Source organism: Balaenoptera physalus (assembly GCF_965194825.1).
Source record: "Balaenoptera physalus genome assembly, chromosome: 3".
Lineage (NCBI taxonomy): Eukaryota > Metazoa > Chordata > Mammalia > Artiodactyla > Balaenopteridae > Balaenoptera > Balaenoptera physalus.
Genome location: NC_138890.1, coordinates 173607386 through 173633259, shown reverse-complemented (window position 1 = coordinate 173633259; position 25874 = coordinate 173607386). Strand labels below are relative to the sequence as shown.

At 39.6% G+C, this 25874-nt stretch overlaps 1 protein-coding gene across 7 annotated transcripts in view; it reads left to right on the top strand.

Annotated features, from left to right (window-relative positions):
• Nucleotides 1-25874, top strand: part of ADAMTS16 (ADAM metallopeptidase with thrombospondin type 1 motif 16) — a 157569-nt gene that overhangs the window by 49284 nt on the left and 82411 nt on the right. For 6 of the 7 annotated variants that reach the window (XR_014261726.1, XM_082454362.1, XM_082454361.1 and 3 more), the window contains exons 8-10: nucleotides 941-1046; nucleotides 8462-8599; nucleotides 16294-16447. Coding sequence is in view for 6 of the 7 variants with exons in the window: in XM_082454362.1 (XP_082310488.1) it covers nucleotides 941-1046; nucleotides 8462-8599; nucleotides 16294-16447 (398 nt within the window). In the remaining variant the exon portion in view is untranslated. Of the gene's footprint in view, nucleotides 1-940; nucleotides 1047-1078; nucleotides 7352-8461; nucleotides 8600-16293; nucleotides 16448-25874 lie in introns of those variants that run through there. The other variant, XM_082454364.1, reaches the window with a different exon arrangement.

Sequence of the window (25874 nt, the reverse complement as noted above, 5' to 3'; positions counted from 1 at the left end):
TCTTCCCAAGATCTTAGGGAGGAAGGGTCTTTATTACAAACACATTCAGATAAGACTTGGTTTAATAGAAGTTAGTCCTGACTACTTGTTCCCAGAAAGCCCTGAGTACAAGGTGGGCCTTGGGCTGCCTCTGAGAGCTTAGAATTCAGGAGGTTCCCACCCTGCACACGAGAAGCTCACTGGGCCTAAATTGTACAAATAATGCGGTTTACACGGAAGACTTGCTTTCATTCTGGGGGCCTGGAATTTTGGTCCACTCCAGGCAGGGGTGCTATATATGACCAGCCCCCAACCAAAGGCCAGGGCTCTGAGTCTCTAATGAGCACCCTGGCAGGCAGTGTTCCCCTAGTTGGGGGAATTAAGTCCATTTGTGCTACTCCACGGCGGGAGGAAGCCCTGGAAGCTCGTACCTGGTTTCCCCGGGCTTCTCCCCAGGTGCTTGTCCCTTCTGCTGATTTTACTCTGTATCCTTCCATCCCTGTTAAATTACACCCAGGAGCATGACGGATGCTGAGTCCTGTGCACCCTCCTCGAACGTCCTCCACCGTGGAGTGGCCTTGGGGACCACCTGACACCCACTCTCTACAGCACTTTTTCTCGGGCTTTTGAGAACGCAGTTGTTTATAGAAAAAGGCTGAAATTCTCCATCTGCAGGGAATCCCTTCTTCAGTAGCTTCACCGCCGTTGTAACCTGTAACTTGAACATTACATAGAACCGTGAATTGTTTTCCACGAAGGGAAAACAGACCCCCTTCTCCCAGATCATGCAGGGCCCTTTATACGATTGTCCAAGGGTTTCCTGTTTCATATTTCACCTGACAAAGATGAGAACCAAATTTCTCTAAAGGACAGAGGTAAACACACACACATGACACACCCTCTTTCTTTATTTTACTACAATATTGCTCCTGTATGTTCTTTTGATCTTTATGTCCTGTAGGATTTGCACCCATAAGTGGAATGTGTAGTAAATATCGCAGCTGTACGATTAATGAAGATACAGGCCTTGGACTGGCTTTCACCATCGCCCACGAGTCTGGACACAAGTAAGTGCAACTCCCTGGGAGGATGGAGGTCCCTGGGGTCCTCTCCGGACTGGAAGATTGTCTAGAGATGCTGGTGCAGTAGCTCAAGCCTGTGAGGGGAATTCACACATTTGCAGCAAGAACACCAGTAGGAAATGCTCACGTAGGCACTTCTGTTTTATTTGAGTGTCTCGTCGCACACATTCTAAAGCTGTGGCAACACACATGTTTGCACTTTCCTCGCTCCCTTCTTCCCTTCCTGCTCACACATGTGCATATAATCACAGACTACAGACTCTTCTGTCTCTGCTCCTTTGTCCTGGGTTTTAAACTTGGTCCTGTGGGCTCATCTCATTCCATGGTTAACTCCTACGGGAGGATTCCACGTGACTGAAGATGGTAACAAGCCTGCCCATTGGTAACTTACTATTCTCAAGTTTGCATTCTTATATCACTTTCATAATTTGTAGAGATGGGTTTGACTGGTGTGCAGAGTTTGGGGCATACAGCGAGGACAAGAGATGCAGCCTGGTGGGAGCTGGTTTGCTTCCCACATCCCCACGTTCCCACCATTGTCAGTTGTGAAATGGGGAAGCATCAGGGGGAGTGGGGAACCTGGGGCTTTGGCACAGATGGATAGACACCGATGCAGGACAAGCAGCTCTCAGCAATGGGTGGCATGTCATTAGGAGTATCTTTTTAAGTGAGAAGCTTACCTTTATTCCTGTAGAATGAAACACTTCTGTCTATTACTTATAGTAGCTATTATTCTTAAATAAGATTTCTTTGTCTAGTAATCTATAGGCTGCCTCACTTTGAGGCACCATCTATTTAAATGAAAAGTTTTTCTCAGTGGGGCCCCCTTGCTGATTTCCTGCAATTGCCCTGATTTATATGAGCATCAGCAATGGTAACACAAGTGTTTTCCTGCTGGACTGAAATTGTACTTGAAGCTTCTCCTAGAAAATGCACAGCCAGGAATTACAGCTTTTCTATTCTCACTTTCATCCTAATTTTATTTGCAAATTACAAAACTTGCAGAAGACAGTGTTTGTGATTTGGTCTTTGCAAAGTTGATTTCTCCATCCCCTGTTAGAAATTGGACTGAAGCCACTCATGTCATCCCGACCTGTTCAAAGCATCTGTGTGTGTGTGTGTGTGTGTGTGTGTGTGTGTACACATGTGTGCCTGCCCTTAATGGGCTCTCACAGAGGCCCTGCAGACTTTGGCTCTGTGTGAACTGATGACCTGAAAGTGAAGCTTATATCTTATTACTGATCCCTTCATCATTACAGGTAATGATTGACTTTTTCAGTGCCTAGAAAATTGCACCTACACTTTACAAAGCTTTCAGTTAAGTCATAATTGTAAATAGGCTGCTAGAGTTAAAACTTCAAAAAAACTCATTATTTTAACGACATGGGGCTCTTGCTGTCCTCTGAAGCATACCTGAATTTAATTAAACAATCAAAGTAAGAAATATTTAAGTCATCGAGGGCTGAACAAATCAGCATTAGACAAGCAGTTGAGATTCAGGCCCCTGGTGCATCCAAGACGAGGCTCCCAGCCTTCCAGTCAACAAGTATTCGTGTTTGCTTTTATTTTTTTCTTAGAAGTCAACTATTAATATTTCCTTTCATCACGAGGGCTGGGTGTAGATGGAAAAAGAATTTCTTCCAAACAAGGGAAAAGTGTTTTTACTTGCAAGTGAGAATACAGATGGGTGGAAGGAAAGGAGCTCTAGATTTGGATGCAGGCAAGTCCCACGCCTAATAGAACTGACCTCCAGAAAATGATCAGCTCCTTCACCAGCACATGCTGCTTAGAGAATATTGTGCAAGAGTCAGAAAGACTGGGAGCTCTGAGCGTTTGATGTCACCAGTGAAATAGCTTCTGATCATATTGAGGAAATAGGAAATACATGTGGGAGGTGTGCACATAAAAAGCACGTGCTAATTGCCAAAGTAAGTGATCATAATAGTAATAATGCTAATACCTGCTGCTTAGAGAATATTGTGCAAGAGTCAGAAAGACTGGGAGCTCTGAGCATTTGATGTCACCTGTGAAATAGCTTCTGATCATATTGAGGAAATAGGAAATACATATGGGAGGTGTGCACATAAAAAGCACGTGCTAATTGCCAAAATAAGTGATCGTAATAGTAATAATAATAACGCTAATACCTGCTCTTTGTGGAGTAGTTTCACATGTAACTCTAAGCCTGGAAACCCCTGGGGATGATCTCTTATCTTCCCTTCACTAGCTGGGCAAGTAGGCTGGGCTGAACATTCAGCACAAGAGGCGTGGAGGAGCTGCAAGGGGTCAGAGGTGAGCTGAAGGGGGCGTATTTCTAACACATGGTTAGCTGTGGCAACTGCATCAAACGAGAGGGGCCGCATCAGGGAAGATTCAGCAACTCAGCTCCGTGCATTTCAGGTGAATTGAAAACAAACACATTTATTCAGTTTATTCATTTAATAACTATTATTACTTGGAGAAGGAATCATAGGTTTAATGCATGGATCAAACAGCATGCCTTCCTCTTATCCTTGACAATGAGCTCTAAGCAGAGTCAATTTCTGAGTTCTGTACCTTAAGAATTAAAAAATAATTTTACACTTATTAAGTTGTAAAACATCCTGTTTCACAGATGAATTTTACTTCTTCGGTTTGGTTTACATTCAGACGACATTATTAAGGTGGAGAAGTGCTTCTCTGTGCCTTCCAGCCATAGGTTTCCTAACCTTTAACTCAAAGAAAGATTCAGTTCATGCCCAGCTAGTTTCTTCTACGAGGTTCAGTTCTTTTTATCCTAAGACATCTTGTGGTTTCTACTGGGGAATCTGACCTAAAAATAGGAATTGCTAAGAACCAGTGTTTGGATCTGTGTTGGGAAGGGGAAACGAAGGACTGGAGCTGAAAGAGAGGATGTGTGCTTTCCCTTAGTGTGTGGGACTGAGCCAGGACTGGTGCAGGGCCAGTTTCCTGCTTGTATTAAATCACTTGTCACAGGATGTGTGGTTTCCTAGATGCAGGTGTTGAAGAATTGGCACAGACACACTGAGGGCTCAACTACACATTTTGAAGAGTATGTCATCTGGGCATGAATCCATTTGAAAAATTCTCATTTGCCAAAGGAAGTCATGCCATTGGATGGGTAGGGCCCTGGGACTCGTATTCCAGATACCCTGTGGTTCTCTGGCAGTCTGACAGCGACCAGGCTGCATCTCCTGATCTCCTCATACGTGGGTTTCCATATGCAAAACCCGTAGCGCCTGTGAGACCTCAGCAGGTGCGTGCAGGTGCAATTTAAGTTGCATTGTTTGAGCTGAACATTCCTTGTATATAAAGTCAGCTTAAATGCTTAATTTGCATGATCGTTTCAGACCATCAAGACAATATTAAACATACTTACTGTGCTCAGGAGTATTCATGATCCATCGTTCTGTCCCCTGTCTTTTCCACTACTTACTGACCCATTCACCAGGCACAATTTGCATTCTGCCAGCAAAGCACTGTGTAGGATTCTATAAAATGACTAGTGATCCGTGCCCTCCACAGCCTAAAGAAAGATAAGATAGGCATGGCATGCAAGGGGTCAAGCAGTGAGGGCTGTAGGCATTTCAAGAGATGCAAGGAAAATCAGGGAAATCTTCTGGAAAGAAACAAGAGCTGGTGCTGATACCATTCGGCTCAACCATCCTTAGCTGGTGATGTTAGACTCCCTTTCAAGCATTTGATGGCGATGTGTGCACCTCACTGATTTATGACTGTGCTCTGTCATCAACCTGAGCCCCTACAGCTGGGTCAAGGAGGCGCTGGGTGATTTTAAGGGTTTGCGGAATATCAAAGCAAGTGGCTGCTTAAAGATCACCTGGTCTGGTGATTGTCAGACTGCCCCCTAGGGAGGCCCAGCAGCTCGGAGCAGCATTTCTTACCAATTTTATTTATTGTCATTCCTCCTAAGATTTTTGTTTGTCTCTGTGTCCAAAAAGTATTTGAAACCCATTGACCCTTGGCTGAACTGCCTCCTCACCCCCCTACACACACACACACACACACACACACACACACACACACACACACACACGCAAAATATGTATGCAAGTGATATCTGACATCTAGGTGTTGAGAGATTTGATCAAGACCACATTTGAATCTGGGAAAGAGACATTTTGAATTTTCCTTTTTGACATGCATGGTGCCAGGTATTCTGAACAGTTTAAGAGGAAGGTTTTATTATCTCATTTTATAGGTGAGGAAACAGGCTCAGGGACTTGAGAAATTTGCCCCAAATCAACCCACTTGTGAACGACAGGAGCAACACCCTGACGGAGGTTCCCCCGCCTCCACAGCCTGTATTCCCCCAGGTTATCTGACCTGCCCTGGCCCTGAGAGTCCCACATGACTGCTGTCCCCGTGTCTACTTCCCGTCTCTCGGGGAGGATGGGTTTGCTTCTTGAAAAGCCTGCATCAGGCTCTGGACAAGTAGATCCTACCTGTGGTGCTATCATCACCTCCAGGGTGTGATTTACCATCCAGATGACTTTGACCCATGGTTGCTTTGAAGGGGTTCTCCTTTCCTTGACCCACTGCTGTCTGATCAGCCTAAAATATTGGTACAACCTCTAAAAAAGCTTGGCTGTTCATCATTCTGGGTGGTGCTTATCATTAGTAATAAAGAAATACTTGCTGATGTAATTGAATAACTCAAGAAAATTCTATAGAAGACATTAAGAGCATCTGACATTGACTATAACTCTCAAGTCCAAGTTAATCTGAAATTATGTTTACATTTGGGTATTTGAGTTGGTGTTGTAGCTGGAAGGTTGTTCTTTATTCATTCAACAAACATCGGTGGAGCACTTGTCACGGACTAGTGAGTCCACTTGCACTCGGGCTCTGAGCACAGTTAAGAAGAGCCCCTGTAGATAAGAAAGAGAAAAAAGTGCATTGTTTTAACATATAGGGTGATAACCACCTTGAATAAAGTACTATGAGTCACGGAAGCAAAAAAAATGTCTGGTATGTATAACTTGAATAGTAATTTTATTTCTTAGTTGCCAAATACCAACCTTATCTTCAAAATGTGCCCTATTCATTCTTCCATGACTTTATTAATGTTAATATCAGCTGTAATTGTTGTGTGGTATTTTCATGCCCCTGTGCTAACACCCACAGCAGTGCAGAATATGGGCTTTGTACTGCTTGGAAAAGCAACTCGAGACATAGTAGTGCTGAAGTTTGGGTGGGCATCAGAATCAAGTTATTGTGTTAGGATTCGCCCAAATGCCAGAGCCTAACCCCCAACCTACTAAGTCAAAAATCTAACAGGGTGGGCTTTGGGGAGACACATGTGTGGTGCATTTCTCAGATATTCTGAGACTCAAAAAAGTCTGAGAATCACTGAAAATGCCTCAGATGAAAATGGTTAAGACCAAGGTGTCCCCAGACCTGGGATGTTGTGGCTTTGAATTCCTTAGAAATGTAGGCAGAAGTGGTAGCAAATTCATCTAGGGCACTCGCAGGACCCTAATTTGTCTTCTTTATATTCAGGTCAAGGGCCAGCCAGGGGAGGGTACTTTGTTATTTCGTTTTTATCACTTTCTCCCCAAAGCAGCCTCCACATGAGTCCTCTGCATCACCGTGACACATTTCTTCTGCCATATGGTTACCCTTACCTTGATTGATTGCTTTTAATAGAACTTCAGAGAATGGGTGGAGGCCCAAATGACCACATCTACATCACCCTTGGTACTGAGCAGGAATTTTGCAGAAATTCCACAATGTTTGTGCGCCAGATTTCCTTGGACACACCCTTCAATCATGCTCCGGTTACACTATTGCACGGGTCCCGCCTGGGCTCTGACGTCAGAGTGTCAGGTTCCAGTCTGGACTCTGAGACCCTGGACAAGCCTGTCTCCAGCCCTCAGTCTTGCTGTCACTGTAGGCTTGTAGACTTGTAGTAAGATTCGGGTTAGAAAATATAGGTAATGTGCTTAATGTCTTGTCTGAAAAATACTGCTTACAAATGGGAGTTGTCATTTTTACTGATATTATTAAACAGCTCTAAGAAAAACAGTTAAGTCTTCAGCCTCGGACACAAGTGCAGATTCCCTGGCCCCCTTTTGGAGCCCACTTCCCCTGTGTTGGTGTCTCCTATCCCTGTGACCCTCCCTCCATTCATCCTGGGATTCTTGGTGGCAGAAAGCCCACGGATTCAGTAACCCACCTATCCTTCTTTGCTTTCTCCCCTCTAGCTTTTCCCCTTCCTTCTGTATCCCACTCATTCAGAACTGCTCTCTGGGAATCTATACAGTGATCAGGTAGGTACCAGACATTAATGGCCAAAAATGGCTTGACTCTCCAAGGGTGTATCTACCCTAATGGGAAGTCTTCAAGGTCACGGAGCTCCCAAATCCCTGAGGCTTTCTTTCCAAGGCAGTCAGTTGTGCTTTTCTGAGGTGGGTGAAGATGGCAACATGAGGCTATCCCACAGGACTAGCTTTAGGAAGTTAAGAAGAAGAGACCTACTTGGTGGGGAGAGGTAGCAACTCAGTCAGTGGGATTCTTATAGGTGCAAGGCTGCAGTTTTGTTGAGTGACAGTAAGGGGTTGCTGTTGACATTGTGGGATTTGAACATCTGCAAAGGACCCTATTAAGAGGTCCCATAGCCACTGTAGCCTGAGATGTTCCCATATACTAAGCTAGGGCTGGAGCCCCAAAGTGGTCTGGTTTCAGTCAAGAGTAACAGACGTACCTTCAAACAACGCCTGCAGATAAACGCCACCACAGCTACTCACTGGGGTTCCATGGCACCACTTCCTCCAAAGGGATGTAGGGAGTCTGGTCAAGTCCTGGCCTGCTGTCACAGCCTCCGGCAGTGAAGACCTAGCATCAGCTGGATCAGCACTGGGTGTAGGGACAAAATATCAGCACCACCAAGAGGGGCGGTAGTGGTTTAGTAGTTCTTAAATTGTGTAATCCACTCACCTGTGGAGCCTGCATTTGTGTTTCTGACAAACACCTGGAAATTCTGACCATGGCTGGTGAGCAGCAAAGAGTGTAGAGAGAGAAGAAAGCAGTGAGAACATCAGCAGCTTTTTCAGGATCAAATAAACTGCCCTCTACATCCCACTAGAAATGCTTTTTTATAATTAAAATGTCTGCCCTTGGCAGACATCTGGACATGTGCTCTGTTTTGATGTTGGTGTGCACTTTCAAACAGCTGGACAAATGGTAGTTCTCCAGGAAAGGTCTGTGACCTCATGGATATTCTCCCCTGTTTGGCTGTTAGGACTCTTTCTTCTGCCTGCCTAGCATACAGGAGAAGGGGGACCTTCACGCTGTTGACTTGACTTGTGTTTGTTAGAGTGTGTTAGACAGTTGAAACTGTTATTTGTTTTGAAAGACCCATTTCTTTCTCTCTCTCGTAGCTTCGGCATGGTCCATGATGGAGAAGGGAACGTGTGCAAAAAGTCTGAGGGCAACATAATGTCCCCTACGTTGGCAGGACGCAACGGGGTCTTCTCCTGGTCACCCTGCAGCCGCCAGTACCTGCACAAATTTTTAAGGTATGAGCCCCTAAAGCTGGTTGTGTATCTCTCTGTGCCTTTGATGTTCACTGCTGGGTCAGCCTAATCCTGAACAAGAAGCCCCAGACTCAGGTGCCCTTTCTGCAGATGGCCCCCATTTGAAGGCATCTGGAGACATTCATTTGACCAAGGAATTTGCTAAACACTTTCTTAGAGCCTCAAGTTCTGCAAACTTAATCTGACATCATTTGACCTTTAGAGTCAAAAGAATCCCTTAAGATACTTAGCAAACCAAAGTATTTGTCACTACCATTTAGTTGTTTTGTTTTTTAATTCTTACTTCTATAACCAGACATTTTCAGTCCATGATTTTTTTAATTTTTTAATGTTTAAATCTTTTCTTGTAGTTTTATTGAATTATAATTGACATACCATGAATTATTATTATTTTTTTTTTACAAAATACATTTCTCATTAGGAGGCAAAAAAAAAAAAAAAAAAAAAAGTATATAAACCTTCACCTGGGTCTGAAATCCTATAATTTTAAGAATTATTTCTGGAAGGTTTTATCATAGGTCTAATTCATTTAGGGTATAGAACATTAAGGAGGTAGAGTTTGACCCCTTGAAAAAGAGATAGTCAGTAGATTTTAAAATTTTAGAGAAATAAGGGACTTTAAGAAACATTTTTAGATCTGCTAGTAAAGTGGATTATCCCCCTGGTTTTCTCTCTTTCTTTCTTATTTTTTCAGTAGAGCCCCTTTTCTTTTTTTTTCTGCTGCACAAATTAACCCGTCTTGTTTCTAGAACATCATTTGTGCAGGGTCTCAGGCCTATTTCTGTTGGTTTTACTCCCGACATTCTGTTCATTATCCTATGGATGGCTCCCTATGCTCAGCTGGGGCAGTGAGCGCACAGCTGCTTTCCCTTTCTTGCTGCCTCTTCCATCACTTCCAGACCTCATAACACATCTTCTGAGCTGCGTCCTGACTACCAGCCTTGGGGGCTCCAGCCTGCAGCTGTGGTCCTTCCTCACAGCCTTACTTTGAGACCTCAGCTGAGATATTTTACCACTGAAAGGAATGATGACTGCTTTCCATATTTTGTGCTACCCAGGAAGAGTGAGAATTTTGTAGATAATATCTGTACCCTGGTAATATAAACCTATATTCTAGGAATATCCACTTGATCATTTTTTTAATTTCTATTACCCAAAAGGCAGTGTTCACATGACACAATCAGTCCTTCCAACATTTGCTGTTCCCTGTATGGTGTTCTCTTGGAGTCAAGTTGGGGATTGTTAGCACTTTTTTTAGCTTTTTCATGCACCTGTTCAAATGTGCGTGCGTGTGTGTGTGTGTGTGTGTGTGTGAAGGACTCTGCTTTCTCTAATAAAGAAGATAATTCACTTTAGCTCACAATGCTCTTATTTGTATTAACAAGGAAATTTTTGAGTTTTCCATATCCCAAATCCTTTCTATAAACGTCTACATTCTTTTCTTAAAATTTTACTTCTTTTTCATCTTAATGGCGATGATGAAGATATATAAACATTTTAAATTTTTTGAAATATGCTCTGACAACTTGAAAATCCCAGGGATGCAAAGTATGGGCATGCAGTGAGAATCAGCATCATGAAAGAGTCCAGAAAAAGTTTTTAAACTGCCAAGAAATATAGGAAAACTCACAGAAAGGAAATAATTATAGGCTTAGAGAATAATTATTTTGATGACATTAAATATGGGCTGTAATCTTCAAATCAGAATATGATCCTGAGAATACTTATTAAGATTCTGGAGTTCAAAGCCATTTTGTCCAGTGATACTGGAATGGTTAAACATACGCTGAAGTATGCTCATTTGTTTTTGTGGCAATCAGTAAAACCCTTCTGTAGCCATGAAGTAACAAACATTTATTTTCAGGGACTTAACTGATTTTTTTAGACCACATAATAATAAAAATACAAGGTTTTACATGCTCCCAAATTTGATTTCTCGAAAGATTAAATTTTCCAAGATAGCCTTTCATTGTCAAATTCACTCTTAAGATTCATTGTACTTGAGATGTCTAGTTGTGAATTGGACGTGTCCACAGTGCATCAATCCTGATTTTTCATTGGCTTAATGAACCTGAGACCATCCTTTACATGTTTGCTGACTTCCTGATTTCCAAGTAATCAAAATACTGTTATATTCTCCACCAATTAGTTGGCAATTTGGACATGATCCCAACAATGAGTAAGGATAAACGGCCAACTTTACAAAAGTGAATCTGTTTTCCTTTATGAGCAGCCTAGCATTGGGTACATGGAAAAAATATATATAATAAGGGAACTCAATTAGCCTGAAGTTGTCAGCACAACTTTTCTCTACACTCGGTAGAGTCAAGAAGGACAGATATGTCTTTGCAGGAAATTCCTCAACCTCACCAGTAAAGACATATGTCATTTCCTATGGGCAGACACAGACCTCATCACATTCACTCATGTCTGTATCCCGGAGGCCTAAGACTTAGGGAAATTGTAGCTCGTTATTTTAAACTTAATGACAACACGGACTCATCTTCAATTTGCTTTTTGAAAACTTGAATCATGCACTTCTGATCAGTGGACACACCTCCCCACTTGTCATATGAATCTGCATCCATACACGAGAAAGGTCATCACAGGAAAGAAGGAGTTTGAGGGATGCCCTGCCGTACCCCAGACCACCCTGTCGATGGGAAAACTTGATTTGGCCTGAAAGAGTATGTTGTGGGGCATAATAGAAATAATACATTTCAGTTCACATCTTGCTCTGCTGTATAATGTTCGTCTTAAGAAAAACAAACCAGCGAGTCATGGCTGAGTGCAGTTTCTGTGAGACTGGAGAATGGGCACTGCCATGTCGTTGATCAGCGAGGGAATCAGAGCTCATGTGCCGATCAGGTCTTCATCACTATGCCTGGGAAGGCCTTGACCTTGGCAACTAATAATATAACCTTTTCTGGGGGCTCCTGTTTTCTCTCTTGGAAAAAGAGGGGATACAAGTAAAAGAACTCTCGAGCTCTTTAACGTTTTATGGTTCATGAATCAGAGTGGGAAGAGGACTTTGAAATATTGTTGCAGAACCTCTGGCCTTGCCTTATTTTCTTCATTGACATTATATATGTAGTTAAACACATATATAGAAAAGTACAAAATTATAAGCATATAACTCAATAACTTTTCACACAGTGAACATTTTAATGTAACTTCTACCTAGATCATGATATGGAGCATGTTACAGTAGCCAAGTCATGGAAACAGCCTAAGTGTCCTTCAGTGGATGAAAGAGTAAAGAAGATGTGAGATATATGATGTATATGTGGTATTTATATATATATATATGCACTGTATCTAATTATATCTGTCTATCTATCTACCTGTCTACCTATCTACACACACACTGTAATATCATTCAGCCATGAGAAAGAAGGAAATTCTGTCATCTGTGACAACATGGATGGTTTTTGAGGGCATTATGCTAAGTGAAATAAGTCAGAGAAAGACAAATACTGCATGATCTCACTCATATGTGGAATGTTAAAAAGAAAATCAAACTCTTAGAAACAGAGAGTAGATTGGTAGTTTCCAAGGGCCGGGTGAGTGGGCGAGAGGTAATGGGTGAAAGTGGTCAAACTTCTAATGATTAGGTGAATGAGTTCTGGGACTGTCACGTGCACCATAGTGACTGCAGTCAACAATACTGTATTTTATAGTTGAAGCTTGCTGAGAGAGTAGATCTGAAAAGTTCCCACTACCAAATAAAAGTTCTAACTTTGTGAAGTGATGGATGTGTTAACGAACCTAAAAAAATATATGGAACACCGCTCTCCCCCCAAGAATCCCCTTCCCCAATCCCATCATCACCTCCCTCTTCCCCACAGACAACCATTCCTCTGACACAGAACGCCACTGTAGACAGTTTTGTCTGGTTTTGAACTTACTATGAATGGAATCATGAGTTATGTGCTATTTTGTGTCTGGGGTCTTTAGCTAAATATTTTGATTATGAGATTCATCCTTGTTTCTGCATAAAAATATGATATTCATTTACTTATTTTTAATTGTGTGGATATGCTCCAACTTATTGATCCATCCTGTTAGTGATAGACATTTGCATTTCCAGTATTTGGCTATTATAAGAAATGTCACTGTGAATATTCTTTTGGTTTACACATATATCTCTGAGTATACACAGCAGAGGAACTTTGGGGTCATAAATATATATGTACAGTGTCAGTAGACACTGCCAAATAGCTTTCCTAAGTGTCTGTGCAAAGTTACAAACCCACAAGCACTTATGAATATTCAGATTGTTCTACAATCTTGCCAACACTTGGTCTCGCTGGTCTTTTTCATTGTAGCCAATCCTGTGGGTCTGTGGTGATGGATCAAAGTTATAATTAATGAGATTGAACACCTTTTCACATGTTTAAAGGCTACTTTAAAAACCTCTTTAGTGAAGTGTCTGTTCAAATCTCTTGTGCATGTTTTTGAAATTAAACTCCTTTATTTTTCTTATCTCTTGTTGGGAGTACTTTGTATATACTGAGTAGGAACACTTTGTGCATTATGGGAAATATGTATTGCAAATATCTTCTTTCACTCTATGACTTAGTATTTACACTTTTAATGGTGTCTTTTGATAAACAGAAGAGATTTTTTATGTTTTTAAGGGAGTCCAATTACTCATATTTTTCCTTTAGGATTAGCACTTTCTGTGCACCACTGGAAAAAAACTCTGCTTACCCCAGAGCCATGAATATATTCTTCCACAAGCTTTGTTGTTTTGCTTATCACATGTAGGCCACCTGACTTTTGTGTAGGGCATGCAGCAGAGTTGAAACATATTTTGTCCTGGTGGATATCGGGTGATTGTAAAATGGCTGCAATGCTTTTCCTTCATGCACCCACACCCTGTTGTATCCCTGTGCCCACCTCATTGACTCTGGGCTTAGCTGTGTGACCTGCTTTGGATGATGGGACAAGCGTAAACATGCCCAAGCATGAGCCCAGCCAGAAGGATCAGGGGTGGGATCTGCTCATGGCTCTTCAGATGCGATGCTGACCAGAGCCGACTTTCACATCGCAGTGTTGATGTGTGTGTCGCTGTGTCTCCCCCTGCATGGGACCTTCCAGGCCCCTAGTCTGTGCACTGGACCAGGCAGGGACCTCATCCTCAGGGCCATGTACACATTCTCTGTGGCTCCTTTGAAAGTTTACATGTCTCTTGTTTTCAGGTTACTTTTGACATTTTTCTGTGATTTTGGTTTCCTGTAGAATTTCTTTCATGTACCCATGTGTGTTTTTCTTTTTCTTTTTCCTGCTTGGGGTTTTAGAACTGCTTACATCTGTGGTTTATTGTCTTTCATCAGTTTTTGAAAATGTTCAGACATTTTATCTACAAATATTGATTCTGACCCTTTCATTCTGTCTTCTCCTTTTTGGATTCCAATTATGTAAATGTTAGAACTTTTCACAATACCGCACGTACATATTTTGTATATATTCATTCTCTGGTGAAATTCTCCATCATAACCTCTTTTTCTCAAAGCTAATAACCATAATAATTTTAAATTCCATTTCTGACTACTCCAATATCTGGATTCCTTATGAATCTGTGTCTATTATTTGTGTATTCTCTTGGGTTTCAATGCTTTGGTCTCATCTCCCAATACATTTGGTAATTTTGAACAAATGAAGGATATTGTTAATGAAAAAATTAAAGACAAGATAGAGCCCCGAATGATGTTATCTTTTCTCTCTAGCAGACAGGGCAGTTGCAGTTTATCAGTAAGTCACTTTGGAGTTGAGCTGATGTCACCCTGGCATTCGGCCTTCCTAAACCAGCCTTTCAAGTTATTTCTCTACTCCTTCAGCAAAGACCTAGTGTGGCTTCCGTGAAAATCTTGTTTACCAGGGCCGACCCACAATTTCAATCTTTATCTCCCAGCCCCACCAGATTGCCAACACCTTGCTCAGCTTCTCAGCCTCGTAAGGACCACTTTCCACTCAGCCACTAGGCTTCTTAGCGGCTTTTTATGACTCATTAAATTCCTTGAGGAGAAAAATATTACTGGGTGTTGGGTTCACTTCTCTACTTTCCTTTGCTCTGGAAATGTTCATCCCTCATGTTCTTTTTACTTTGATAGCCTTCTGATGCTTGTAGAACAATCAGTCTCATACATGCTCGTCCACCATAGTTAAAAGTGGAAGTCCTCTTTGAATTAAATTTTAAGGATGAATAATAAATAATAGGTTACATTTGATCAAACTATAAAAAATCCTGAACCCGTGAACTTTAAAAAGTTTTTTCAGTCTCTTGCTTGGGTTCGTCAATGTAGCTGACTTTTCCTAGTTTCCTTTCTATGCAATGGGAATAATATTGCCAACCCTGATGTAACTTTAGGGAGATAATGGGGAACATCTAACTAGTATATAGGAATCATTTGAGATCATTAGAGAGAGGTGCTATGGAATTCCAAAGTTACTCCTGTCATGGAGTGTTAGTTATGCTTTTATTCATTTTTCTCTACTTATAGACCCTTACATCATGATCATCGTAACAGTAATAGAAAGATCATTTGTTCAGCACTCACAGTGAGCCAGTCACTGCTCTTAGCACTTTCCAAGCCTTTGATTTAATCTATTAAAAGGCTTCTGACCTCCTTGCATGTATGTTTAATGTCCTGTCCACAGTGACTGGTGCCCTTCCTCATGTTTTATGTATGTGGATATTAATTAAGGGCACACATGCATCAGTGGGCTCCAAGGCAATAGAATCTGGGACCCGGGTCCTGGAGACTGGGGCCAGAAAGATTCCGATCAAGGTGGACCACCACACAAAGAAAAGTTTGGGGATGCTTAGGCAGATCTACTGTTGTTAAGTTTATTGTGATTACAGAGGTGTTTTGTTTTTGTTTGTTTTTAGTTTTTGCTTATTGAAATCTGTAAATAGGATTTAGTTGCTATTTGCAAACATTTGTTTCTCCTCCCTCCAAATGCAAAAAATTATACCAAAGCCTGTCTCTGGTAAGGAAGAGGATACCCTATTTGTGGAGGAAGAAATCATTAGTTGGCCTTTAGCCCATCTTCTAGGGAACTTAAGGAGAATTAATTTTCTTCTTGACTTTGGAATCTAATCAGAAATCAGCCTGCGTATAGAGCATTTCTGGTGGAAATCATTGCAATGCTCCATGTGGAAGCTGGAAGCTATTGTGCAGGAAAGGAAGGAAGGAGGGAAGAAAGAAAGAAAATTCCAGCCTTTGAAATTGGCTGATTGTGTTTTGCTGTTTACAGTGCCCATTTCATCGTTTTATTGTTCCTAGCAAGAAGTGTACTTTTTAAGGTGTCTGTTATAGAAGCTCCTCACATCAAACATCTGGTTGTATTATCCCATTTCACTCTCCCCATGATAGGTTTGAGAAATCTGATGAAGAACAAATTGCCTCCCTGGAAAAGGTGAAACATATTATGAACAATTTCAGAAAATGTGGCCTCTATATTTTAATAGAATTAAGATAAAAGTTATATTGGACCTCAGGAGAAAAATGTCCCCTCTTCTTTATACAAGACATGGGGTAAAATTGCATGAGAAAGAAAAGGCGTGATTGAATTACGTGTAATTACATGTAATTCATTCATTGAATTACATGATTGAAGTTACATCTTTGGTAATTTCCAGCATCACCAGTAGTTCCTCTTTGTTTTAGCACTGCCCAAGCTACATGCCTTGCTGATCAGCCAAAGCCTGTGAAGGAATACAAGTATCCTGAGAAGCTGCCGGGAGAGTTATACGATGCAAACACACAGTGCAAGTGGCAATTTGGAGAGAAAGCCAAGCTCTGCATGCTGGATTTTAAAAAGGCAAGTGACTCTTGGCAAATGTTCAATGTAAAATTCTTCATAAAACCGTTTTATTCAGTGAAGCTGACATTGATGTATTCTGCGTTTATTGGGTACCTACCAAATGTCAAATCCTGTATGTTAGGGCTGGTCCTATATAACAGGAAACACATGTTTTACTGGCAAAGAAAATGACAGTGGATACTGTTGTGGGGATCAGTTTCCTCTCAAGTACTGACTTGGCCTGTTGGGTCAGTTCTTTCTTTCTGATTTATCATGTGGGAGCTTAGCGAGAACTCTTGGTTGGTGTAAGATGGCAAATTAATACACTGCATTCCTTTCAAATGGTATTTAAGAAACAATGTCCCTCCGCCCCCCTTACCTTCCTCAGATATAGACAAAATTTACTATAAAGCAGTAGCCTATCTGGGACTTCTGATTATTAAATTCCTCAAATTAAGTGTTTCTAGAGAAGTCTTTCATAGAACTCCATTGACCCCAGGGACACCAGCAGACTGGTTTCCTCATATAAATTCCTCATATAACACAGAGACATGTGCTCTCGCTAGACAAGGGAAAACCGAGATATCACAGCTTGCCCTACTAAACCACTAGGAAAGCTACCCTAAATTAAATGAAATTAACTATTTTTGAGGTTTCTTTTATTCTAGTTTATAATGAAATCAAGAGGAAAATAGACAAAAATATATAGTCTTCCAGAAACCTCCAACATTTCAGAATGCACTGGGAATATTCCCCATTTCAATCTAATGTGATAATCTTCTTTCTTCTAAACTAAAGTAGATCTCCCCCCAAAAGTCAATTACAGCCATGTGCCAGAACTAGATTCTTATCTCCTCAGCTGGGTAATCTCAGCTGGGAACAAGAATAATAAACCAGTCAGCATCAGCATATATTCCCAATGTTGCCTTTTCATTGGCAGAATATGTGAAATCCCTGAGAATTTTTTGCGTGTCACTCTCCTGTTTGCTAAGGAAACGGAGCATAAAACTTTTCTTTCAAAGATGGAATGTTCTATATCATGCTGCTGGTTTTCACATTATTTTGCTGTGACCATGGAGTATCCTCCATGGTAAACTAGTGCCGTTTGGAAAATACAGGAAATAAGAAGTTAAATGCAGCAGGTCTTTTTATTACTTAGGAAATATTTACCTGCAGGGAAATGTATTTCTTACAGGTGTACAACTGGGTTTTAACAAATGTATTCCCCCGTGTTACCAGCATAAAGCTAGAATGTTCCCTTTTGCCCCCTTCCATTCAATCCCCTCCCCACCCCAGTAAGCAACCATTGTTCTGACTTCTGTCACCGTACTTTCACATTGCTTATTCTGGAACTTCATAATTGCCAAGTAAAGTTTTCACATTTCGCCATTAAATATGATGCTTTCAGTTTTACATAGTTACCTTTTATCAAGTTGAAAAAGTTCTCTCGTGGTCCTAGATTGGTAAGAGATTTTATCACAAACTTATGTTGACTTTTATCATACTTTTTTTTTTCTGCATCTATTGATATAAATGTATTTTTCTTCTTTATTCTGTTAATGTAGTGAATTGTACTGATGGGTTTAAAATTATTTTTCATTGATTTTTGAATGTTAAACTAACCTATATTCCTAGGATAACTTTACTTGGTCATAATCTATTATTCATTTTTATATTTTGTTGATTTGATTTGAGACTATTTCGTTCATTTTTTTTATATCCGTGTTCTTGAATGGTATAATTTAGAAATTTTTTTCTTAAAATTACCATTCAAGAATTTATATCAGGGTTATGTTGCCCTGAAAAAATGATTTGGAAGTGCTCCCTACTCCTTTGCCTTCTTGAAGAGCTTGTAATAAAATTGCTATTGTTTCTTCCTTAAAGTTTTGTTAGAACTTACCAGTGAATCCTATCTGCGGGAAGGTTTTTGTAATTACTAATTCAACTACACTAACACATGTAGGGTTATGCAGAAGAAATTCCTAGCTAGACTGATCAGATTCATTGGAAAAAAATAAATAAATAAACATCAAAAAATGACACAGGAAGAGACCTTTTCCAATGAATTTTTTGTTTTATCTGTTTGTTTGTTTGTTTGTTTGTTTTACCAAAAGTTGTTTGTAATATTCTCATTTATCCCTTGAATGACTGAAAGATCTATAGTGACATTTCCTCTTCTATTCCTAATAATGGTAACATGTGTTTCTTTATCTCCTTTTCTTGGTCAGTCTAACTAGAAGTTTATCAGATGAATTAGCCCTTTCAAAACATCAGTATTTATCTTTATTAATTTTTAAAAGAAATATTTGTTGGGTTCTTTTCTATTTCATTAATGTCTGTTTTGTCTTTATTACATACTAAGGCTTAATGTGACTTTCTTTTCCTTGCTGTTTATGGGATAAACTTGGATCACTGACTTTAAAAATTTCTTCTTTTCTAATATAACCATTTAACTATAATTAAAGCTAGTAATTTTTTTCTCAGCAGCATTATTAACATATATCCTGAACATTTTTAGATGTTGAATCTTTAATATTATTAGCTATGAAATATTTTCTAATTTAAGCGGTGATTTCTTCTTTAACCCATGCATTATTTAGGAGTATACTATTTAACTACCAAATAATTGGTGATTTTCTAGACAGCTTATTAATTTTGATTTCTAATTTTGTTCAATTTTATCAGAGAATATACCCTATAAGTATACTTTTGAAATTTATTGAAACAGATTTCATAGCTCAGCATTTGGTCTACCCTGGTGAACATTCTATGGCCACTTGAAAGAATTGTGAATTCTGCAGTGGTCAGGTATAGTGTTCTAGATATATCCATTTTGTTAATTTGTCTGATGATATTGTTTATAGCTTCTATATCCTCTGCAATATTTGGTACTCGTTATGTAACAATTTAATAGATATGAGTGTTAAAGTCTCTAACAAAGATTATGTATATTTCTATTTCTCCCATTAGTTCTATTAGTTTTTGCTTTGTATATTTTGAAGCTGGGTATTTAGGTGCGTACACATTTAGGATTTTTATGTCTTCCTGACTCTTTTGTTAATATACAATAACTTTATTTTATTTTTGATAATGTTACTTTCCCTTGAATTATACTTCATCTTATGTTAATACAGCCACATCAGCTTATTTAGGAATACTCTTTGCATGATATTTTTCCCCACCCTTTTACTTTCCATTTCTCTGTGTTTTTATGTAAAATATGTCTGTCGTAACATCCTTTAGTTTGGCATTGCTTTTCTATCCAGTTGAACAATTTAATCCATTTATATTTAATGTAATTATTGACATAGTGGATTTAAGTCTACCATTTTGCTATTTGTTTCCCATTGTTCTCATTCCTTTTTTTTTTGTTTTCTTTTGGATTAAACATGCTTTTAAAAATTCTATTTTTGTATCAATTTGCTTTTTAGCTATATTTTCTTGTATTTTTAGTGGTTACTCTAGAGATTACAGCTGCATCTTTAATATACAACCTACATAGAATTAGCATCATGTCACTTTATGCAAAATGCAGGATCCTTACAACAAATAAGTCCATGTATCCCTCTTTCACAGTATGTACTATTGTCATCATGTATTTTATTTCTATGCATGCTGTAAACCACATGACACAATGTTAAAATTTTTGTTTTAAAATAATGGGCTGCTTTTAAATAAAATAGGGTCATCTTTTATATTTACCCACATGTTTGCCATTTATTATTTATGCTTTCTTATATGCTTTCTTATAGATCAATTTCAAATTGTATCATTTCCTTAGGGGATGAAAAACTTCCTTTAGCATTTCTTGTAACACAATCTGTGGCCACAAAGTACGTCAGGTTTTCTTTATCTGAAAATGTTATTAACTCACCCTCAGTTTTGAAGAACACTTTTTCTGAGTACAGAATTCTAAACAGTTTATTCTTTTTTTTTCCTTTAGACACTTTAAAGATATAATTCCATTTTCATCTGGACTCAGCTGTTTCTGATAAAATGTTTGTCATCATTTGTATCTTTCTTCTAACATTTCTAATCATTTGTTTAGACAATTCAGCAAGCTATGCATTTGGGTTATTTTAAGTTTCAGTTCCAGAATTACTATTTGGTTCTTTTTTTATAGTCTATATTTCTCTAGGGAATGTCCCATTTGTTCACTTATTATGTCCATTTTTAAAATATATTTATAACATTACATATGTTACAATTATATATTGTAACATATTGTTATTTTATGTTACATGTATTTATATTATGTTATTATAATAGGTGAATCCTTTTGATCCCCTGAGGCTTGTTTTACTCTTCCTTAGGGCTCATCTGTTCTGGTTTTTCCTTAGCCCTAGGGCATGGCCTGTACTCTAGTTTGTGGTTCTTACTCATGAGATGTGGACGCCCGGGGTGCTCACTGAAGTCTCTCCACTTTGTGTGGCCAGAACACTGCTGTCTCCTAGCATTGTGCATCTCTGTCTTCTAGCCCTTATCAGCTTTCAGCCTAAATCTGTTGCCCTCTTCCAGGCCACTTGGAGTCTCATCCTGTACATCAACCATTCACTCCCCAGATAAGGACCTGCAGGAAATCCTCATGGAGACCTCTGGTGCTCCCTACTAAATGCAGTTTTCTCCTTTCTGGTCCCAGTTCCACAAATTCTAGCTACTTCTGCAGCCCCAACTCTGATCTGTGCACCCTCCATTCAGTGATACTGCTGTTGTCTGCATGGCAACCATGTCTTTGCACCGTGGTCAGCAAAGTGTTCCCAGACAGAGAACTGGGCAAAGGTGACGCCCACCTTACAAATTCCCTTCTCTCGAGGACCATGTACTGTGTTGCTTGTTGCAAGAGTCTGAAACAACTGGCCCATACATTTTGTCCAGTTTTATAGTTTTTGTATGTAGAAAAGTAAGGGTGGTACCAGTTACTTCACCATGAACAGTAGAGAAAATACCTTTTGAAAAATATCCATTAAAGTCAATATTGTGAGCTTATTCCCTATGATGTGAAATTGTTTTTCGATCCAGTTAAACTTGACATATTTTTCTTTTTATGAGTTAAATTCTACTTGTGTGGCCAGACTCTCTAATATAATGAATCTCAACTTTAGATACAGAGTGACAATTAGATTCTTTATTTTCCATATGAATTAAAGCATCTCAAGAAATTCTCAATTATAAAAGTTAATCTTTTAAATGAACTCCTACTGAAATTTTATGAGAATGGGTCTATTAGGTTGAAATGTAAAGATCTGGAAGTTTTCTGACTGAAGAATATAAAATAATAAATAACAAGGAAACTACCCAGTGCCTCAACCAGCACTTGGCACTTAAGGCCCATTCAGTAAGACTTTGCTGGGAAGGGTGATGGATGGATGATGTTTTAGACAGGGTTGAACCTTTTTTAAGTATCACGTGCCATTTAGTTTGGAAAGTTAAGAGATAACGCGAATGCATATGCATTCTTCTTTTGGATAAATAGATGTGTATTTGGTGTATATGTGTGGGTGTTAACATACTTGTTTATAAATCCACACACATATATGGCCATGGCTTTCTCTGTCCACTGATGACTTGTTGATAATCAAAATTAGTGATAAAATCACACCACTGCTTGAAAAACAAATAATTGCAGTAAATTATATATCCTATTATAACATCATTTGTATATGCATTTTTAGTTTGTATTTTTGGAAAGTCTGATACTGACAGTTTGAGAAAACTAATCTGGTGGCATTCTATTCACAGTGTGGAAATGCCACAATAAATCCAACACAGTCATCTGAAAATGTTTGTTTTATTTGGGGTATTAGGTTGTGATGTTAAACTTAACTAAGTCAGTATTATCAAAATAAGTCATTGGGAACATAGCTCTTAAATTATGGGAAGGAATAGCAAGTGAGAGAGCCTTCATTAAAGAGAGTACAGTATTCCTTAACAGCAAAGATAAAAGCAAGAGTGAACTCTGTACATGGGCCTCAACTTTCTTCTTCTTAAGTCAAGTATTAGTTATTTTAAACATTGTGTCTTTATCAAGTTCCTATTCAGCTTCGTCAACATTGCTTGGTGGCCAGACCGTGCAGTCTGAGATGCAAGTTGCCAGAATTACTTTGAAATTTGATCACCTTAGTGTCCTGGGTACTGTTGGTAAATTGGGAACCCACCCCCCAATCCAGCAGGTATTGCATTCCAACTTCCTGGCCCTAGAACCATGATTTAATAGGGTCATTGTTCCAAGAGGACCCTGAAGTTTTATTAAGAATGTAATGACCTACAACCATAATGCAGAATTTAGTACAACCATTGTACATTATGTCCAGAAGCTAGCAGTTAAGTCAAAGTATGATAAAACTGAGAGGAAGTAATTGGGTTTTGGTTGTTTAGATAATAAAATAAACATTGTTTGAGGTACTAGAATTTTTATTTGTTTTCCAGGATAGAATGTCACATTTTTATTAAATGGCCGGCAGTTACATCTATAGGGCACCAAGGTCTCGAATCTTTTTTGATATGTTGGAACACAGTAACATGAATTATATATTTCAAGGCTCTTGTAGCTCTGTGATTTATTTCTGCCTGGAGGCCTGGAGTTGGGAATTGAGCAGCTTCCAGAATGAGGCTGAAATACACAGATGGCCTAAGCTGGGCACAGGCTGAGTTACTGTCACATGCTTTAGTGGTGAGCTGTCACCAGAATCCTATACTTGAGAGCTTCTTACTTAGAAAATGTAAAAACTATTGCCTTCAATAGTATCTTCCATCCATATTTCTTTATCCAGCAAAATGTTCCCCAAAACTACAATGTAAGAATATTATGAAAATCCTTTGAATAGTAGTCTAGGTGTAGTGTTTTCATATCATAAGGTCACCCTCTTAAGTCATCCTAGAAGTTTTTATGATCACAATTCACTGATCACTATTCATTTCATTTTACACTAAAAATGTTCCTGCTCATTCTGTCCAAGGTTTCCATAGAAACAAACTAACAGATGTTCAACTCAGAAAGCATTTACTGAAAGCCAGCCAGGTACTAAACACTGTTCCAGGTATTGGTGACAAATACATAAAAATAATTTAGCATTTTAAAACACCATTTATTTATCATCTTGCATCATCCCTGAAACTGCCTCCGGACTTAGTACCACTGGCTCCCTCAGGCCACAGCCATGAACCCAGGCTGGGGGCTGGGATTGAGCGCACATCTCCTCCCACCTTTGAAGTGAGAAAGGACACTGTCATGAGTTTGGTGCCTGTTAGGTGCCAGGCCCTGAGTTGGGCACATTACCTACCTATGACACTTCATTCAGCCCCCAGGACAAGTCGATGGGTGGTTGCATTCAGGGAGGATACCGGGACTCTGCCTGCCCAGGTCTGCCATGCCCAATTCACACCAGACATGTTTACCTTCTCAGAAGCCCAAACCCTCTCCTGGACCACTGTGTCCATCCCCCGCTGACCCAGCCACAGGAGCAGGTATCTCTGTCACATCCACCGTTCACTTATCATTCACTCATCCATCCGTGTGTTCATCTGTTTGTGTGTGTGCACACCCAGCCACCTAAATCAGTAGGTCTCTGAACCAGCACTCACAGGCAGGTACGCCTACCCTGCACCACTGTCTGGATTCTGGCTTTGATCCGCCATATTTCCACCCAGATGTTAAGCCGGGGTCCACAAGTTCAGGTTTCAAGGGAGCTTTATTTATATCCTGGTTTCTGTCAAGATGTCATCCCAGGAAGCAAACAGAGCTTCCCAGTTGTCTCTTTGGAGACTTACAGATGCCCAGGCCCCTGCTTTTATGGATGCCTTGAGGTCCTCTTATGACTCTGATCTCTAACCACCGTTCTGGGCAAGAAGAGAGGCTCCCAGCACAGCATGCTAATTAATGTCATGAGAGCCAGGAAAGCACTAACCACCAGTGTGACACATTTGCCCCAGTAACACTTAACGATTCTGGAGGACTCCCAAGAAAATGAAGTTTAGTGGTACAGTGATTGTAATCTTAAGAGGTTACTATGAATACCTTGAAATAAAAGCAATTAATTGATATCAAAATTAAAACACTGACAGTTTGCTTCTTAACAGTCCCTGTTCTGAAAAGCTGTCTTATTAGTGAGAGAGATGCAAGCGGAAAAAAATATAAAGCAGTGCCTTTAACAAATGCCTTAACTTTTAAATATATAATAAGTACATTTATAAAGGAGATTTGAGAATTAGTTTTATGAAGGTAAAATTAATATGGATTATTAAAAGGGAAATCCTTCAAGAGTTCGCTTACACAATGCAGAAAGTCTCCTGTGAGCACATCTCTAGCATCACTGAAACAGAAAATAAAAGCACAAGTGCCGTGAAATGCCATCTTTCAAGCAAAATTAGGTGGAAGTTTTGCTGTGTTGCATTTTCTTTATAACACGAAAACACCCAGTAGATGCAGCTATTAAATGACTTGGGAAATAGTGCAGCACTTGTTCAAATGTTCAGAACAGTTGTGCAGATAATTTAAGAAATGTTTCCATCGTGTACAATTGAAGCTACCACCAGCATTCCTGAAGGTCCCATCATTTCATGAGTCCCACTGCTGACTGCCCTTCACTAAGATGTTCCTTTGAGCCCAAAAGGATATAGAAGTAAAAATAATTCCTTATACTTGGACAGGCCTTTATTGTGTATAAATCTCAGATCTTGTTTTATTTTATTGACAAATCAGCCGTGTGGGGCTTCCTTCCTCTGCACACGTCTTTCTTCTTTCTCATCTTCCTTTGCACGAACCCTTCATTCCTTCTCCCTTGAATGTGCCATCCTTGAGCTCAATAGTTGGCTCAAATGTCCATCTTCTCTGACTCCTTCCCTGGGTCCTCCAGGCAAAGCCCTTTTCTCCTGGCAAGCCCACCCTGCACTGTGTTCTTCCCCTTGTAAGGGCACCTCTCCCCATGTGCACCACATGGTGATTTACAGCTAATCTATCCCTCTAAGACTATTCTTGAGAGGCTAGGTCTGGTCATATTTCTTATGGAACCTCCTGCCTAGTAAGATAACTGGCACATTCTAGGACTTCATCGAAGATTTGGGGGTGGTGGATGAGTGGGTGGGTGGATGAATGGATAGCTGGATAGAGGAAGGGACAAGGAGAAGTTAGTGAAAGGTAGGATGGAGAATGAATTATAAAATGTTAGGTTTTATTGGGTTTTTTTATTTTAATTTTTCTCTGTTTTCTTCAGTGCCTGGATTAAGCATATTTTACTTTTTAATTTAGAAAGTGTAATTTTGTTAAATGTATGATGAATAAATATAAATAAATAGAGCTTCAGGGATAGAATTAAGTTGAAGCAAGTCTAGAACATGAGTCTTCTAGGTCCTCACTCTATCATATGCACCTACTCCGAAGTAGACATCAGCTTTCAATTTATATCAGTTGTTTTTCCCTTAAATTTTTCAGTGATATTTTATCAGAGTT